Source organism: Cuculus canorus, chromosome 21 (assembly GCF_017976375.1).
Source record: "Cuculus canorus isolate bCucCan1 chromosome 21, bCucCan1.pri, whole genome shotgun sequence".
In the NCBI taxonomy this organism is placed as follows: Eukaryota; Metazoa; Chordata; class Aves; order Cuculiformes; family Cuculidae; genus Cuculus; species Cuculus canorus.
The window spans coordinates 5960360-5973040 of NC_071421.1; the positions used below are offsets into that span (position 1 = coordinate 5960360).

Genomic DNA, 12681 nt, shown 5'->3' on the forward strand with positions numbered 1-12681 from the left:
AGAGGGAGATTGAAATAGGATCTTAGGGAGAAATATTTTCCTGTGAGGGTAGGGAGGCCCTGGCCCAGGTTGCCTAGAAAAGTCGTGGCTGTCCCATTCCAGGAGGTGTTGAAGACCAGGTTGCACGGGGCTTGGAGCAATGTTTGGAATAACGTTAGGAAAAAACCTGATCCAGTGGGAAGTGTCCCTGCCCACAGCAGGGGATTGGAACTGGATGGCTTTGAGGTCCAACCCAAACCATTCCATGACTCTATGATTCTATGATTTCATGACTCTAAGTTCAAAAGGCTGTTTGTGGTAATTCCTTTACCAAGGAATCAGTCTGGGACACTGAAGAACTGCGACAGAATCCCATTTTCCTGTGTGTAGCTGCGAGGTGGTTTCTAAGCTGGTCAGGATAGAGAACTCTGTCCTGATAATGTGCCCATGGCTGTGGGGTGGAATTGGATGGGCTTTGAGGTCCCTTCCAACCCAAACCATTCCATGCTTCTAAGTTCAAAGGGCTGTTTGTAGTAATTCCTTTACAAAGGAGTCAGTCTGGTGCACTGCTGCAGAATTCCATTTTCCTGTATGGAACTGAGGTGGCTCCTAAGCCGCTCACCATCCTGAGCTCCATTCTGACAACGTGCCTGTGGTAGCAGGTTGGAACCGGTTGGGCTTTGAGGTCCCTTTCAACCCAAACCTAAGTTCAAAAGGCTGTGGGAATTAGAATCATAGACTCATAGAATCACTAGGATGGAAAAGACCTCTTGGATCATCGAGTCCAACCATTCTTATCTGCCACTAAACCATGTCCCTGAGCACCTCGTCTACCTGTCTGTTAAATACCTCCAGAGATGGTGACTCCCCCACCTCCCTGGGCAGCTGTTCCAGTGCCCCATGACCCTTTAGGGGAAAAATTTCTTTCTGATATTCAGTCTGGCCCTCCCCTTGTCGGCTTGAGGCCGTTCCCCCTTGTCCTGTCCTCAGTCACTTGGGAGAAGAGCCCAGCTCTCTTCTCTCTGCAACCTCCTTTCAGGTAGTTGTAGAGAGCAATAAGGTCTCCCCTCAGCCTCCTCTTCTCCAGGCTGAACACCCCCAGGTCCCTCAGCCGCTCCTCATAAGACTTGTTCTCCAGCCCCTCCACCAGCTTCGTTGCTCTTCTCTGGACAATTCCTTCACAAAGAACTCAACCTGGGACACTGAAGAACAGCAGCAGAACCCCAGTTTCCAATCTGGGACACTGAAGAACAGCTGCAGAACCCCAGTTTCCAATCTGGGACACTGAAGAACAGCTGCAGAACCCCAGTTTCCAATCTGCAATACTGAAGCACAGCTGCAGAACCCCAGTTTCCAACCTGGGACACTGAAGAACAGCTGCAGAACCCCACTTTTCCTCAGGGAGCTGCGGTGGCCCCTCAGCTCCTCTGCGCCCCTCAGCGCCCCTCAGCCCCTCAGCGCCCCTCAGCCCCTCAGCGCCCCCCTCTCGGCGCCGCTCGGTCGCTGCCGCCCCCCCGGTCCCGCTCCCAGCTGGCAGAGGCCGTCGCTGCCCGGTCCCGCCCCGTGTCGCCGGTGTCACAACGGCCGGGGGGGGCGATGGCGGCGCTGCCCGCCCTGCTGCTGCTGCTCGTGCCCCTGGCGGCGCTGGCGGCGCTGGCCGCGCTCCTCCTGCTGCCCAGCTACGACATCCCGCCCGGCGTTAACCAGCCCGGCAAGCTGCGCCTGGTGCTCGCCGTCCTGCTGGGCACCGCCGCGCTGGTGAGTCGCTGCCCCGAGGGGGGATGTGGGGGGACAGGAGGGGGCGGGTGGGGGCGGGGTTGGCTGCCCGGGGACCCCCCGCGGCGGGGAGGGACCCGAGCGGTGCGGCGAAACGGCCGCCTCGGAGCCAAACGGGGTCCGAGGGAAGAGCCGCGCAAAGGTGGGGTCGTGGAAGAGCCACCCAAGCTCAGGGTCCTGGGGGAACATCCCCAGAAAGGTGGGGTCCGGGAACATCCACAGCAGCCCAGGGTTCTGGGGGACATCCTCACAAAGCCAGGATCGTGGAACGTCCATAGAAACTGAGCATCCTGGCTGGAAATCCACACCAAGCCAGGAGCCTGGCTGGGTATCCACACAAAGACAGAATCCCCGCAGAAAATCCACACAAAGCCAGGATTCTGGAATATCCACACAAAGCCAGGATCCTGGCTGGATATCCACACAAAGCCAGGAGCCTGGTGGAACATCCACAAAAGAGAGGATCCTGGTGGAACATCCACACGAAGCCAGGATCCTCATAGAAGATCCACACAAAGCCAGGATTCTGGAATATCCACACAAAGACAGAATCCCCGCAGAAAATCCACACAAAGCCAGGATTCTGGAATATCCACACAAAGCCAGGATCCTGGCTGGATATCCACACAAAGCCAGGATCCTGGCTGGATATCCACACAAAGCCAGAATCCCAACAGAAGATCCACACAAAGCCAGGAGCCTGGCTGGATATCCACACACAGTCAGGATCCTGGTGGAACATCCACAAAAGACAGGATCCTGGAAGATCCACACAAACCCAGGATTCTGGAATAGCCACACAAAGCCAGAATTCCCACAGAAAATCCACACAAAGCCAGAATTCTGGAATATCCACACGAAGCCAGGATCCTCATAGAAAATCCACACAAAGCCAGGATCCTGAACATCCACGCAAGCTAGGATCCTGGTGGCATATCCACACAACCCCAGGATCCTGGTGGAAGACCCACAAAAGACAGGATCCTGGAAGAACCACACAAACCCAGGATCCCTGCAGAATATCCACACAAAGCCAGGATTCTGGCTGATTGTCTACAAAACCCCAGGATTCTGGAATATCTGCACTCAGACAGGGTCCTGGAAAATCCACAAAAAGGCAGGGTCCTAGCTGGACATCAACACAGCCAGCATCCTAGAAAAGCCATACTAAGCCAGGATCCTGGCTGGCCCTCCACACACCCCGAGGATCCTGGTGGAAGATCCACACACAGCCAGGATCCTGGAACATTAATACAAACTGAGCATCCTGGCTGGACATCCACAGAAAGTGAGGATTCTGAACATCCACACCAAGCCAGAATCCTGGTGGAACATCCACACAAACCCAGGATCCTGGCTAAACATCCACACAAAGCCAGGGTCCTGGAACATCCACACAAACTGAGGATCCAGGTGGAAGATCCACACAAAGCCAGGATCCTTGCAGAAGATCCACACAAAGTCAGGATCCTGAAACATCCACACAAAACCAGGATTCTGGAATATCCACAAAAGCCAGGGTCCTAGCTGGACATCCATCCAAAGCCAGGATCCTGGTGGAACATCCACCCAAAGCCAGGATCCTGGTTGGACATCCACCCAAAGCCAGGATCCTGGTGGAACATCCACCCAAAGCCAAGATCCTGGTTGGACATCCACCCAAAGCCAGGATCTTGGCTGGACACCAACACAAGGCCAGGATCCCAGTGCAAGATCCACACCCCCAAGGTGATGCTCACAGCTCCCACCACAGCGAGAGCACTGCGGGGAGTGGGAGGATGCTCTGGTCACAGGTGAGCCCATCCCACAACCCACAGGGGCGCACCGGAGCTTGACAGTGGGAGATTGCCACACAACGGGGCTGATTTCAGCCTGGAATGCCCGGCTGAGCTATTTTCTGCCTGATAACTGCCCTCAGGCTCCGGGGAAGTCACCTTGCCCAAGGAACGCGACAGCCCTTCCACTGCTCGGCTGACATTTATGGTACAGAATCCGGTTAGGGCTGCTTTACTTAATCCCTGGACTCCCTGGGACAGCGTTGCGTAAACGGCATTACAGCTCCTCAGCTCTTCCGCTGTCACTTGCTGTATCTTTTAATACTATGCAAATAAAAAGCAGTCACTGACTTGCACAACACAACCCCAACACTTACGGTTTGCCAGTTCACGAGCTCTATGGTCTAATTCAGGAATATTAGTTTATGCAATGGGGAACTATTAAAGCTTTTATTGCTGTCTCTATATACAGCATTTCATTGATGTTATCAAGTATAAATGAAACAGGAATGAGCACAAAGGTGTGCAGGGCAATACTGACAATTAATGTGTACTCCAAGACAGCCAATTTGGATGGCCCATATGATATTGCTGAGGTGATATCAGAACGAGACTGGCTTTGAGTAATGGAAGTAGGCTTTTTACAGTCTGTAAGATGCGAGAGCTTGGGAAGATTGTTTTTCTGCATCAGAGAGCTTTATTTTTAGCAGATGACAGAGGTCAAATTGCTGTATGTGAAGCCTAGATTTTTCAGTCTGATTCTTTCCATTCCAGCTGTTATGACAAAAGGTAGAACTTCTTTGTGGTACAACTGATCTAGGCAAACTTAAAACAAACAGTGTTTTCTGACTCTATCCTGGCATTTTTGACATTCTTAGGAGTCACAGAATCACTAGGTTGGAAAAGACCTCCTGGATCATCGAGTCCAACCATCCCCATCTGCCACTAAACCATGTCCCTGAGCACCTCGTCTACCTGTCTTTTAAACACCTCCAGGGATGGTGAATCCCCCACCTCCCTGGGCAGCTGTTCCAGTGCCCAATGACCCTTTAGGTGAAAAATTTTTTTCTGATGTCCAGCCTGACCCTCCCCTGGCACAGCTTGAGGCCATTCCCCCTTGTCCTGTCCTCAGTCACTTGGGAGAAGAGCCCAGCACCCTTCTCTCTACAACCTCCTTCACGTAGTTGTAGAGAGCAATGAGGTTTCCCCTCAGCCTCCTCTTCTCAAGGCTAAACACCCCCAGGTCCCTCAGCCGCTCCTCATAAGACTTGTTCTCCAGCTCCCCCAGTGCCGAGTACAGGGGGAGAATAACCTCCTTGGACCTGCTGGCCACACCATTTCTGATCCAAGCCAAGATGCCATTGGCCTTCTTGGCCACCTGGGCACTCTGCTGGCTCATGTTCAGTCGCTGTCAACCATTACCCCCAGGTCCTTCTCCTCCGTGCAGCTCTCCAGCCACTCTTCCCCCAGTCTGTAGCACTGCATAGGGTTGTTGTGCCCCAAGTGCAGCACCCGGCATTTGGCCTTGTTGATCCTCATGCGCAGCGTGATTGGTCTCAGCGCAGCGTCCAGCCTGTTCAGATCCCTTTGGAGCCTCCTTACCCTCCAGCAGATCGACACTTCCACTCAGCTTGGTGTCATCCGCAAACTTACTTAGGGTGCATTCGATCCCCTCACCCAGGTCATTGACAAAGACATTGGTATTTCTACCAAGAAAACCAGCTGTGGAGTTACTTTTCCTCACTGTTTTCCATGGGTATATTAAGGCAAAACCTAAGGACCACATAACCTATTGGAAAGAGCTCTCCTATCAATACTGGAAGCCAGTTAGAGTGCTTGTGAGATTCCTCCATAGCCATAATCATCCTCTATGAACAGTACCCATGGTAGTTATTCTAACACCTCGTGCTGCTATTATTATATCTTCTTGTAGCATACTCATATTTTACAACATAAGCACTTTCTTTTTTGAAAGCTCTGTGTTTCTTTCAAATTTCCCTGAAACACAGTTTAATGCATGATGCAGAGTTTTTTATACGTTGCTAACTCAAGACTTTTAAAGAAGTCTTTATTTCTTTTATCTTTAACAGGGAAGAATTTTGGAGAAGACTGGACTTTGCAGTCAGATCACTTTTGGCCGATACGTGCGACAGGGACGGAAACTAGGGCTGGACCCAAAGCTCTTTATCCAGGACCTGCAGTTTAACAAAGTACCTGTGAGGGTTTATCAGCCTAAAGCTAATTCTGACGGGCGAAGGAGAGGTATCATCTTCTTTCACGGAGGAGGCTGGGTATTCGGAAGTCTTGGTAAGGTATTTTCTGGAGGAATTATAGTAACGTAGAAAGAACATTCTCATCTTTTTATAACATTGAAATAAGTGGGGGTTTCAGCCTGTGATTTGGGAGGAAGTCTGAAGGCAAATACCTTTCTGGAATGAACATTCCATTGCTGTCTCAAAGATCAGGGCAATAGCAAAGCACTAATGAACATATTTCTTTTACAGATACATATGAAAAAGTCTGCCGCTACCTATCCAGAGAAAGTGAATCGGTAGTTGTCTCTGTTCAGTAAGTGAACCCCACCCCGTCCTGGTGTTTGGAGATTGTTGCTGCCACTGATTTGGGGGACGTTCTTGTTCGCAGAGAAATTTCTATAGAATTCAGTGAAGTCCACAAATAGTGATAACAGAGATTTCGCAATTCTTAACTGTTCATGCCCTGATATACTCGGAAAAGATCCGAATGGGAGTATTTGGCACACTGAGAAAATCTATAAAAGCCAATCAAAACCTTAGGCAGAAGTCTTCCTTCTGCTGAACACAAGAACATGTAATAAGATGCTTTAAACTACTGTGATTTATAAAAAGAGAGAGAACTATCACACTGTATTACTTCCATTTTACACATAGGAAGGAAAGGCATAAAATTATCAGTTGTCTCGTCAAGAACACGCGAGGAGGTTTCAGCATGACTAAGATGCACAGTCTCGGTCAGACTCTTAATCAGACCATCCTACTCTACTGAGTCCTTGTGACTAAATACATGATTTACAGCTTATCCGTAATCGCTGACTGATGAAAACCTCCTTAGGAGAATATCCTGACCTGGAGGAAAACCACCCCAAAATGACAGGGCTGGAAGACACCGTAGGATGCCATTTCCTGATTAATATTACAGTAATGACATTTTCTTCTTTTACTTCTGTTTTTTATTTCTGTGCATTAGGTACCGTTTAGCTCCTGAACACAAATATCCGGCTGCGTATGAAGATTGCCTTGATGTCACTGTACACTTTATGAACAACACAGAGCACTATGGGGTGGATCCTGCCAGTGTAATTGTCTGTGGGGACAGTGCTGGGGGCAATTTGGCAGCCGCTGTCAGCCAGACCCTTGCAGGTCAATCGAACCTCCCCAGACTGCGTGCTCAGGTCCTGATCTACCCAGGCCTTCAGGCACTGGACTTCAATTTACCATCCTACCATCAAAATCGAGGAGTCCCTCTCCTATTTCGAGAACGTGCTGCTTTCTTTGCTTTGCAGTACCTGAACGGGCATGCGTTGCATATGCAAGAGGTTTTGGAGGGCTCTCATATTCCTCCTGATATGAGGCTGAAGTACAGGAAGTGGGTGAGTCCAGATAATATCCCTGAAAAATTTAAGGTCAGAGGTGTGAAGCCACTTCGGCCCACTGATTTTATAGCTGAAGTTTATGAGACCGTGAAAAGATTCTGTGAGCCCAACCTGTGCCCACTGTTGGCCGAAGATGCTGTTGTTCACCAGTTGCCCGAGTCCTTCATCCTGACATGCGAATATGATGTGCTGAGGGACGATGGCTTGCTTTACAAGAAGAGACTGGAGGACAACGGGGTTCGAGTGACCTGGTACCACCTTGAAGATGGATTTCACGGAATCATAAGCCTATATGATTATTGTGGTTTCTCATTTCCATCTGGGAAAAGAGGACTGGACAGCATTGTTAACTTCCTGAAAACCTTATAAGTAAACATTTTAGATTCCATGAGTCTGTTTATGCCTCAATCTAGGAAAATATCTTTTTAGGATATTTAATATCAGGTGATGCATAGTCAATCAAGGGCAGCCATTAACAACGATAAACGAGGCTCATCAGAACCTCATTCCAGCTGTTAGCTGGAACATGGAATATGCAGACTTTATTCGAGCGTGTACCATGCTGCAAGCCCTTATCTTTAGCGATGTCAATAAAGAAGAACATTACCTTGAATGGACATTCTGGTTTGTCCCTCTTGTTGTGTCTGTCTACGAAGGTCTACTGTGTGTCGTACAGGTATGTGTGGTGTGTTGGTGTAGGGGAGTACGGCAGCTGTATCGTGATGTTTTGAGACCTACTCTGTGCTCTGATTCTGAACTCTATTAGAGAAAAAAACCAACTGACTTCACTGGGTCAGGAGCCACTGTTTTGGTTAGCAGTAAATATCACACAGCTTAGAATGAGATTACTGGAACGACAGTCACCGTGGGTACAGCAAACACAAATGGTTCTATGGGCAAGAATTCCACCCATCACCCATGTTTCTCAGCACATGGATGGGTAGATGTAGAGCCCCTTTCCACCCACAGTTTTTGTAGTGAAATAGTGAGTAATCTTTCACCCACACAACCTTAGGGGCAGTTCCAACAACCAGGGAGGGCAGTGCTGATGAAGGAATATGACTGCATCGCAAAAAGTTGGACAGGATTGAACCCAAATACTCTGCTATAAAATTCTCTTTGGAAACCGACTGGAAGAGGGGAAGAGTGTTAGGTCAGGAAAGAAGTGTGAGAGCAGGAATAGAGTGGGTCAGAACCAGTGCTGTGGAGGAAGAATACTACTGCACTCAGAAGCTGGAATCCAGGCTTGTCTCAGAAGAGAAACAAAAGGGAGAAGGATAACCATATTGCCTGGCCTACATTGATTCATTTCGTTAATGATCTCTCTAAGCCAGGACAGAAGCAATGCCTGAGCATGAGTCACGTTGTGTGGTTTAACCAGACCTAACATTAGCCAATTAAAAATGCTGTAGTGCTTGTTGTTGCAATCACTTCAGAGTGCTAAACAACTGACAACAACTATACAACAATAACACACACAGCTTAATAATATATACCAACATTATAGGAGAGGCTTCATTATCCCTTTCATAAGTTAAAAATTATTACTTGCATCAAAGGATCTTTAATAATTTGGATATTGTTTTCATTTGCTTGTATAAACAAGAGCGTCTTCGCTAGCAGAGCTGCTCGGTAGGTTGCATGCCTTGCTGAAGAGCTGAGCAAATTTTAGCAGTAGACATTTACCTTCATTGAAACAGGCCAGTTAGGTTCAATTTTGGAGCTGTTAGGGCATCCTCCTGACTCTGCTAATACGTTTATTTTACAATGGCTGATTATACCAGCTGAGAAAACGTACACAGAGTAGATTTCTCTCCCAATAAGTGCTTTTTAAATGCGCAGACGATGGAAGCAGTACTGGAACAGAGCTTCTTTAGTTATCAAATTGCCTTAGCTATACGGGATGTTGTATATCTTTCTGGTTTATAAAAGACACTGGGAAAAGTGGCAGCAGCATATACAGAGCAGACTTCCTTTACTTCCCAGACCCAACACTACGGAGAATCATGATGGAAAAAGGGAAGTAAAGGAAATATCAAATGTAGGGCTGTGTGTGCCAACATTCCAAACAGTGATCATCTTTAACTAATACTTACATCATATTTTATATTGTTAAACAACTAAAAAGAAAGCACTGCAGCTCTGTAGCCAGGACCCAGCGCTCCCTCCTGTTTGATTAAAGTGAGTTGCTTTTCCTACTGGTGCTTTCCCAGTCTCTGTCGCAGAGGGTGACCAGGGCACATGAAGAAAATCAGCATGTTACTACCAGCTAGAACTGGGTTTGTGTCTTCAGGACATTCCTGGGTCTATAATGTAAGCTTGCTGGTAAAAGAGGATTATTTTCATCAGTAAACTCTGATTCACAAGAATGAACTGCACTTAAACTGCACCAGATCTTTCACAGAAACACTTTTTGCACACGTATCATCTGCTAGAACATCCCTTCCTCTGAGTTGCCTCTCCACTCTCAAATATTCCTAGCATTCTCTCCCGACGGGCAGTTGGAAGTAAGCATCTGTAATGCTAGTGCACCGTGAAACACTTAAGCAGCACAATACAATCAGCTTTTCATTTGCAGCCTTCTTAAATGCATCTGCAAATCCATGATGCAGGTGTTGAAACCAGGTTAATCAGATCTCATGACACACAGATGTAGTTGCTTAATTTAACTGGAAATTTACTCTAATTGAAATGAAAATGCCCTTCTTTTCAGGGATTAAATTATAAGTAAGAGTGACAAGATCCTGTGATGCCACTGGTAGTACAGCTGACTCAAAAGCACAATAAGCCACAGGGATGCTGTGTATATAGACAAATAGCATAGGTTCTCATATGGCTCATTCCAAGGCCTGCAAACGCAGCACTTCTTCACCCATCATGAGGAACCAAGCAGCTAAAAATTTAGTATCAGAGTATGACAATAGATAAAATACTCATTCGTCTTATGTCAAAATAGTACACACATTCCCTGTGACAACTGCAGAGTCAGAACATCAAGTGGAAGGTCCTACACTTGGGTTGGGGCAATGCCTGTTTTCAGTACACAGTGGAGGATGATGTGATTGACAGCAGCCCTGCAGAGAAGGACTTGTGGTGCTGGTTGAGGAGAAGCTCGACAGGAGCCAGCAATGTGCACTCGCAGCCCAGAAACCAACCGTGTCCTGGGCTGCATCCAAAGCAGCGTGGCCAGCAGTGTGAGGGAGGGGATTCTGCCCCTCTGTTCCTCTCTTGGGAGACCTCATCTGGAATACTGTGTCCAGTTCTGGAATCCTCAATTTAAGAAGCAGGTGGAGCTGTTGGAATGGGTCCAGAGGAGGCTACAAGGATGATCTGAGGGCTGGAGCACCTTCCCTACAAGGACAGGCTGAGAGAGTTTGGCTTGTTCAGCCTGGAGAAGAGAAGGCTCTGAGGAGACCTTATAGTGACCTTCCAGTGCCTGAAGGGGCTACAGGAAAGCTGGAGAGGGGCTGTTCGTAAAGGCTTGTGGGGATAGGATGAGGGGGAACGGGTATAAACTGGAGAGGGACAGATTTAGACTGGACATTAGGAAGAATTTCTTCACCATGAGGGTGGTAAGACACTGGCCCAGGTTGCCCAGGGAAGCTGTGGCTGCCCCATCCCTGGAGGGGTTCCAGGCCAGGTTGGATGGGCCTTGGGCAGCCTGAGCCAGTGGGAGGTGTCCCTGCCCATGGTAGGGGGTTGGAACTGGATGATCTTTAAGATCCCTTCCAACCCAAACTATTCTATGATTGTATGAACACCAGGATCGAATATTTAATTCTATAATTTCTAACTTTGAATCATTTCCTCTCTCAGAACCACCCACCAAGCATGGCCTTCGTGAGCAGCTGATGGAACAAAGGCACAAGAAAGAAGCGGGAGTGATAAAGTCTACACCATTTCCTACATACACACCCTGATTTCCGCTTTAGCCACTCGCCAGCTGAGACTGGCAGCTGAAGCTCGTGGCCCTGCTTCTGAGCAGGGACAGCTTCCCCTGCGTGTTAGTAGAAAACTGGACTATGAAGGAGGTCAGAAATTCCTGCACACCATCAGCCAACTGATGGGAGATAGAAAAGCCAGGGATGCCTCTGTGTAAACTGCTTAGGATGATCTTAAGTACTGCTTAATATAGCTCGTTGTTCCTATACGTAAGGGTGATCTGCTCCATGCGGCAGGAAAGAGAATTAGGTATACAGGCAGAGGTGATACGGGTTGTCAGCCAGTTAGAACATGTTGCTGCATTACATTCTGACCTGCGGATGGCTGAGGATATTTCAGAAGATATTAAACCACAGAAAACAAAATTTTCATCTGCTGGTTTCTAGTCAATGAGTAATTGCAGTAAGAGGCAAAAAAAAAAGAGAGTGGGATTGAACCTGAAGGATATGAATCTCTTAATTGCTTTGTCCTTCGTTGTTTTTTTCATTTTTACACAGCTTGCTATACCTTTCTTTAGAGAAAGAGGATAAAGAACCTTGTGCTATTCATTAATTTGTCTGACACACCCAAGAATAAAGTAAACATATGAAGCAGCTGCACAGCGAAGGACAAGGTGAACCAAGGTTCCTCCCAATGCCGTGAGCACGCAGACCTTGATTGCCCTTGGCTTCACATGCTGAACACCATTTAATGGTAGATAAGCTGCAAAGTGAACTACATTAGCTGACCTTCTATTACAAACAGTAAACCTAGCAGAAATAGCTGTCGGCGACCTTTATACTGCTTGATCGCCACCCCGATGCTTTACTCGGCTGAGACAGTGTGTGAGTGACCTATGGCAAAAGTGCCAACAGCTCCCCACAGTTCTTTTGCCCTGATGGGCAACTTCTGCTTCTCAATCACATCTGCTCCAGAGGAGATACCTGCAAGGTTTGGCTGCTACAGATCTGAGCCTCAACAGTAAGCTTGTAGCAAGTTAAAGGCTTAGATTATACATAAGAGGAATTAATTCAACGCATATTTATATTTTCATCAATTTTTCTCCAGATTAGCAATAATATAATTATTTTTAGGAACAAGACTAAGCGTATACCTTCATCTTGGCGTGGATGAAACTCTGGTCACGGTCTGTACAGAGTTTTACCTCTGTAACATTTTAGTCCATGTGATTTAGATTTGCTTTTTCAAGGCTGGGTTTTCAGCTGGAGAACATTTGCAATTCAGAGGTGTGTGCAGAGCAACAGTGGCACCTATTGGCTAAGAGATTCTTCTAAGCCCTGAGCCATCCAAAACTATCTACGTTCGGGGTACAGAGCCCCTCAGCTGGGGCAGGAATCAGAAAGCAGCATCTTTTAGAAATCAGAAAGCATGGAATCTTTTAGAGGTGCAAGAAGCTTGAAAATTAGATAAACATTATATGGGGTTTTTTTTTGTTTTTGGCTTCAAAGCCCAAGGGAGATCAAAGGTAATTAGAAAAGACTGAAAGCAAAATAGGTGAAAATAGCCCCTGAAATGCAGCCAGCTGTTAGCGCTGTGGTACATAAACCAGATTCAGGCTTGTTCAGCCTGGAGAAGAGA

At 47.5% G+C, this 12681-nt stretch overlaps 2 protein-coding genes across 2 annotated transcripts; both read left to right on the forward strand.

Moving 5' to 3' along the window:
• Positions 1-1538: 1538 nt before the first annotated feature.
• LOC104060609 (arylacetamide deacetylase-like 4) lies at positions 1539-7772 on the forward strand. Its single transcript, XM_054085788.1, has 4 exons — positions 1539-1737; positions 5621-5837; positions 6035-6098; positions 6756-7772. Exons 1-4 carry the CDS (start codon positions 1576-1578, stop codon positions 7528-7530), a joined length of 1218 nt encoding a protein of 405 aa, XP_053941763.1. The 5' UTR covers positions 1539-1575; the 3' UTR covers positions 7531-7772.
• On the forward strand, positions 7688-11260 carry CFAP107 (cilia and flagella associated protein 107). The gene is given in 7 exon segments (XM_054085450.1): positions 7688-7837; positions 8277-8307; positions 9082-9184; positions 9986-10055; positions 10057-10086; positions 10926-11046; positions 11049-11260. Coding segments are annotated over 7 exon segments (717 nt in total).
• The last annotated feature ends 1421 nt before the right edge of the window (positions 11261-12681 follow it).

Coding starts and splice junctions, on each gene's coding strand:
- LOC104060609 (XM_054085788.1), top strand. CDS start 1,576: ATGGCGGCGCTGCCCGCCCTGCTGCTGCTGCTCGTGCCCCTGGCGGCG. Junction 1,738..5,620: donor TGCTGGGCACCGCCGCGCTG/GTGAGTCGCTGC, acceptor TATCTTTAACAG/GGAAGAATTTTGGAGAAGAC. Junction 6,099..6,755: donor TCGGTAGTTGTCTCTGTTCA/GTAAGTGAACCC, acceptor TCTGTGCATTAG/GTACCGTTTAGCTCCTGAAC.